The 6,491-nt window shown below is 44.3% G+C and overlaps 1 protein-coding gene across 1 annotated transcript; it reads right to left on the bottom strand.

The window, feature by feature from the left end:
* Window positions 1–43: 43 nt before the first annotated feature.
* LOC104538020 (teneurin-4-like) lies at window positions 44–5,948 on the bottom strand (the record flags this gene model as incomplete). The annotated part of the gene is made up of 2 exons (XM_010181066.1): window positions 5,661–5,948; window positions 44–313 (listed from the first exon to the last, which is right to left on the bottom strand). Coding segments are annotated over exons 1-2 (493 nt in total), but the record flags the coding sequence as incomplete, so codon positions are not given.
* Between the last annotated feature and the right edge of the window lie 543 nt (window positions 5,949–6,491).

The raw sequence follows: 6,491 nt of genomic DNA, 5'->3' as shown, positions 1-6,491 counted from the left end.
GGCAGAGATGGAGGCTGACAGCGCACGTGCTGTCACCACTTACCAGTTTCGGTGTTCTCGTGCTCCGTGTCGGTGAGGGTGAGGTTGGAGTTGGCCCTGCTCGACAAGCAGGAGCTGCGTCCAGACTTGGTGTTGCGTCCCCAGAGCCTCACAGGGTGCTCGGGTGACATGACCACGTCTGCCTCCGTATCGGCATCCGAGCCGGCGCTGATGGAGTAGCCGCAGTGAGGCAGCCCGATATCAGTCCGGTACAAAGTCCCATGTGTGGGCGTCACATCTTCAAGACCCAGCTCTCGCAAGGAGAAGTTGGCTCCTGGGAGAAAACACAGCAGTGAGGTTACTCTTTGGTAGGGGATGGTTTCATCTAGCACAAGTCAATGGCAGAAACATTCATCCTCTGTCTTCAAGTGTGTCACAGCAATTCCCAGGTCCTAATGTCATGCTAAAAAATCCTGGTTTGTGGTCTTGGTTATAGAATCATGGAATCATAGAACAGTTTTGGTTGGAAAAGACCTTTAAGAACATCAAGTTCAACTATCAATCAAGCCCCTAGACCATGTCCCTAAGCACAATATCTACTCATCTTTTAAACATCTCCAGGGATGGTGACTCAACCCTCTCTCTCAGCTGCGTGTTCCAGTGCTTGACAGCCCTTTTAGTTAAGAGATTCCTCCTAATATCCAACCTAAACCTCCCCTGGCACAACTTGAGGTCATTACCCCTTGTCCTATCACTAGCTACGAGGGAGAAGAGACCTTGCTAGACCCTCCTTTCAGGTAGTTGCAAAGGGCAACAAGGTCTCCCCTCAGCCTCCTTTTCTCCAGAATAAACAACCCCAGGTCCCTCAGCCGCTCGTCATAAGTGGGAGGTTATCTGGGAGACCAAGTTAGTGGGAGACCGAGTACCATGCCAAGACCAAAAAGCAGCTGGATTCCTGCTTCTGGAACCTGACAAAAACTCAGGGCATGTACAATGAAATAATCAAATTTAGAAGCAAATACAGATAGAGAAATAGTGGAATTCTTTAGGGGAGGCAAAAAAAAAATCTTGTGAGAAAAGCAAAATGAGGCATGCAATGATCAAGAGTCCTACCATACACCTGGCAACTCTACTGCAATAAGAAATTTGAGTGAGTTCTGCTCTTTGAAATCCCTCAAATTACATACTGGGGATTTAAATTTCCTTTGGCGATCTCACTTTCCCCTTACTGACCACTCACACCTTGACTCAGTTTAGCTATTCATTCTCATACAGACACAGCAGAGGATATTTGGCTGCAAATAAATGCAATTGTTTAGCTGACTAAAAATACAGCCTGAAAAATGACTCCTGAGTTCATGTCTAGTTACCTGCAGAGCTTCAAAATCAGACCAAAACGATGTGAATGAGGCTTCAAATATTAGCACGCTTTGTCTGGAAATTTGAACAAGGAGGCTGGGGAGAGCAATTAGTGGCTCCATTTTAATCCACATTTATTTATTAATGCATGCTTTTAATTTTCAGCCCTGAATGTCTTTAAAAGATTTTGGCCACCCGTGAATGCCTTTAGCCACACCGTGCATTATATACGGCACAATGCACCCCTGCTCCTGTTATGCTACGCCTTGATTGGATGGATTAAGGAACTTTATCTATAACCAGTAGGAGGCACCAGGCCCTGGATCATGGCCAAGTACCACCATTGGTGATCAAATTCGGTCTAGCTAGCTTCTTCCTCTTACTTCAGTATGTAAATCCCCTGCAATGAAAAGAGAGGCAAAACCTGCCAAATCTATGCACAGGCCACTGACTCACTTTTAGAGAAGTGTTTGCTGCTCAGACGTATTTTGACAAGATAAATCTGAATGCATAACCTCCAGGAAAGTTCAGGCCCAAACCTACCTTTGAACAGTGAAGTTCATATACACTCATTACTGAAATCTGTTCATTCAGTCTGGACCTCAAGGTTGTATCCAAAGCTGAGTTATGATTCTCCCCCTGCTCAAAACCACACAAGCATGTGGCTCTCCTCACATTTCCATTTGTTGATGTTAAATGTCACACACTGGAAAAATGTGAATCCAATAGAAACAATCAGATTTCTACTTTTCCAGAGTCTGGTTTCATGCTTATGGAAACACCCTGGCTTGTCCTTGAGCCCTGCTGCACGGGGAAGGTCTCATATCATAGCACATATGTAGTGAATGATCAGCTGGCTCCAAGTAGGTGCTATTTTACTACGCTCCTGCATTCCAAGGCCAACCACATCCTGGGCTGCATCACAAGAAGTGTGGCCAGCAGAGCGAGGGAGGTGATTCTGCCCCTCTGCTCTGCTCTGGTGAGACCTCACCTGCAGTGCTGCATCCAGCTTTGGAGTCCCCAACACAGAAAGGACATTGAAGTGCTGAAGCGGGTCCAGAGGAGGGCCACAAAGATGATCAAAGGGCTGGAGCACCTTTCCTGCGAAGGTAGACTGAGAGAGTTGGGGTTGTTCAGCCTGGAGAAGAGAAGGCTCTGGGGGGACCTTAGAGCGACTTTCCAGGACCTGAAAGGAGCCTATAAGAAATCCAGGAGCTGTTCACTAAGGCATGTAGTGATAGGACGAGGGGTAATGGTGTTAAACTAGAAAAGGGTAGATTTAGGTTGGATATTAGGAAAAAGTTCTTCAATATGAGGGTGGTAGATCAGTGGCACAGGTTGTCCAGAGAAGTGGTGGAGGCCTCATCCCTGGAGATATTCAAGGTCAGTCTTGCTGGGGCTCTGAGCAACCTGATCTGGGAACATTGTCCCTGCTCACTGCAGGGGTTGGACTGGATGAGCTTTACAGGTCCCTTCCAACCCAATAAGTTCTATGATCCTATGATTTAGTTGACTTTGTAGCTCATAATGAACAGAGAGAAGATGTTTGATTGCAGGATGAGAGATGGGACTGGACAACATTTCCACTTAAAGTTCAGAGAAGGAGATGTTTGACATCAGGAGAAAATAACCATGGTTCAGCTCATTACAGATCTACAGGTGATAACACTCAAACTATATAAAGCATTCATGAACTTCACACCTTTTTAATTGACCAAGCAAGATTAAAGCTTTCAGACAGAGTGGACAGATAAGGTTGCTTGGAGCTCACATCTCTCTCAAACCCTAGGGCCTTGGTGCAAGCTTGTGGCAAATTAAACCATTTAACTTGATTGCAAAGTGGTCTGAGAGAGCATCCTCTACCACTCCGTGGCATGAGGTAGCAAATGAACTTGACCTAAGTTATAAACACAAGGAAGCAGTATCTCCCCAGAGACATGGCTCTTCTTTTCCAGCTTTGACTTCTGTGCAAGGCCAGGATAATTTTTAAACTACCCTCCAAGGAGTACTGGAAAACGTCACCTTTTAGCTTTGCTTGCATGTTTGAGTCAAGCAAACAAGCTCCACCTTCCCCTGAAACAAGCCACACTCAACATCATCAGACACATCAGTGTGCAGTGTGACTGATACTCTCCAGTAACAGCACCTCATAAATTATGAAAAATGACTTCTACAATTAACTGAAAATCAAATTTATTTGCAATAAACAGCAGGAGATGCATTGATTTTCATATTCTATGCTCACGGTTGCCTTTTAAGCTAGAAGAACTCAAGTCAATAAAAGGAAGATAATAAATATCTGAGACTTTTTAATTCAGATCTGGTCTATTTTTTCCTGTGCTGACTTGCACGTTTGCTGGCACTCTCACTCTAGCTAAAACCATTTAAATGCTGACTTGTTTATTTACTGAATTTATTTGGTCAATTTGAAATGTTTCCCTCCTCTGCCTTCCAAACCAATGCAGGAGAGAAATTCACTTTGCCTTGTTGATGTCAAGCAGGCTAATAAGACTTGGTTTCAGTTGGAATGAGGCCAAGCAGCACCACAAAGTGAGGTCCGTTCATGGCTTTCTGCCAGTGGAAAATGTGGCACAAAAAGTCTGGGGTTATTGTTAACATTCTTCAGGCCAGTTTGGGGAATCTTAGGATAAACTGGGAGAAAACTAGAAATTGAAAACTCTGGGGGTGATATATCAGAAGTAGAACTGGTGCCCTGACATGGTTAATCTTAACTTTTTCTCAATTAAATTCAGCCGCTTAGAGCAGTGGTTTTTACTATTTCTCTCAACAAAATTTTCCTAGGGAAGTATGAACTTGTGTATAGCAAATTTATACATCCTGTCAATGGACTGCCTTTTCTTATTTATCTTTTGTGGGCTTCTTAGGAGAAGTCCTTGGACCTGCATGGCCTCATAGACCCTCAGGTTGAAAACCGCTGACCTGTACTAATTCACATCTATCCTGCATGGTGAATATATTGTACGAAGTGAGCAAACTCGATGACCTAAAAGGTTTCCTTTTCTTTATAACTTTGTAGATTCCTTAGAGAGGATGAAGTACTTCAGAGTTGCTAAGAGGGAAACTCCTTTTACGATTATAAAGTATTAGTTACAACACCTATTGCCACTTTTGTTAATTATTGCCTGTTGCAGTTATCCCGAAATACAAACACCAAAGCCACGTGCACAAAGATAGTTCTGCAAGTCATTTTGCTTATGCATACTTTAAAGATGAGTCTTGCATCAAAGCCACAAGTGTGTGGTGTTTGAAGAGTGAAATTAAGCAGCCCCCCAGTTAAACTAGTGCATTTATAGGCATTCCCTTTGGGAAACCAACTTCTCCAAACTGCAGAGGATGTGCTCAGAGCAGACTGGGTCAGCTATTTTATGCTCATTGTCTGGAATGCTGCCTACTCCATTTGACTCACTTTGCCATTTTATGCTTTTCTTAATAGACTTCTAAAAATAATTTATGTGAGGCCCTTCTTGGTTTCTGAACCAAGACACTCATGTCTCTACAGAAAAATGAAGATGAGACTATAGCAGGGGACAGAAATCTACCTCAGGTAGGCAACAGCAGCTGTGAAAATGTAACTGCACTGACTTCAGGCTAGCAATAAAAAGGAGAATATCTGGAATGTCTATTAGGACTGTGGAGCCCATGCTGACCCTTAAACCTCCACATCTTCGTAGCTACTATTACCCAGATTCACTAAATGGACTCCTATAAGTCCTCAAAGTGGTTCTTTACCACTCCTCTAATATCGGATGTTTCCATCTCAAACCTCCAACCCATAGGCCATTTACAATGCCAAGGGTGGTTCATCCCATCTGCAGCTCAGTTGCCTTCCTTCTTCCAGGCTTCTTGGGTTTTGCTGTAGCCCAGGTGGACACTGTGGACAGTGGCACTCACCCCTGGTTGTCTTCTGTCTTTGCATTCTCATTGACTTCCTTCAAGACAGAGCAGGCACATAGCGTAGTGAAAAGGTCTCTTGAGCAGGCAGGGACTTTCCATGCCATGTCAGGGCTGTGCAGCATGTGGACAGGGGATCTGGTCTCATGGCGGGAAGTGGCAAAGAGCCTTTCAAGGCACAAAGACTAAGACAGATAATGTGTCTCAGTAGATACTAATGAACACAGGCTAGTGGTATCCCACTTAAGGAGACTGGTCTGCACACATCCCCCATCTGTGCAAGACAATGAAGATATGCCTTGCTTCTCTTTTTCCTTATATCTTGCCTTTGGCCTCAGAGTTTTCTTCAAAGGTAGCTTCAGCTGATTAACTTACACTGATTGCAGCAGCATCTGCTGAAATGTACTCACCTGCTCGGCAGAATTCATCAGCTTCTTGGTGCACCATGTCTTTGACCCGATTGCTGTAGGTCAACCTGGAGTCTTGATCATAAGCCTTCAGGGTCTCGCTGGAGCTGTAGGACTTCTGGGGTACCTTGCTGTCCTCACTCTCGGCTGAAGAGCTGGTGTAGCGGCGCTCAGTGTCGCGGCGCCGAGTCAGAGATCGATACGGTTTCCTTTCTTTTACATCCATGGCACCCTTGTCTGAGTATTCAACATTAAAATAATGACGTCCGTGTGGTGGTCAGATTGGAATAACCTGAAAGACAGAATAAAAGGAATAGGCTCTAGATTCACACCGTTGGGCACTTGAAGGTTAATTTGCCTTCTTTATACATTCTTGCAATGAACAAAAGCGAGGTTACTTAATGGACTGCAGGAAAACCCTCTTAAAACAATTATCGATGGAAAGCAAGTCTCAATTATGTGTGAGTCATTTAATAATTGCCACTGCTAGTGGGACACATACAGCCAGCAACCTGCACCTGTCTGAACTGGGCACACACTTGGGGATTTTAAACTAATTGTGATTTTTTGTGTCTTCCTTCCATGGGAAGTGATTCAGACACCTCCAGGAGGCACGTATTTGGTACATCAGTCACCTAATCTCTGGGTAATAATCAAGCCATGCTGAAATATCTATTTGTGCAGCCAGAGGACTTCAGAAAAATGCTCTCCTGTAGTTCTCAAAGTGTTTTGATGGATCATGAGGTTAGAGGGAATGAACACAAGAGACAGTGTAAGAAGGCAGGTGGGAAGGGAGAGGAGGAAAGAAGAATGATGGGGTGATATGGATGGAAA

Source organism: Mesitornis unicolor, unplaced genomic scaffold, assembly GCF_000695765.1.
Source record: "Mesitornis unicolor isolate BGI_N332 unplaced genomic scaffold, ASM69576v1 scaffold12560, whole genome shotgun sequence".
Taxonomy (NCBI): domain Eukaryota; kingdom Metazoa; phylum Chordata; class Aves; order Mesitornithiformes; family Mesitornithidae; genus Mesitornis; species Mesitornis unicolor.
The sequence above is the reverse complement of the archived record's forward strand: the minus strand, read 5'-3'. Positions and strand labels throughout refer to the sequence as shown.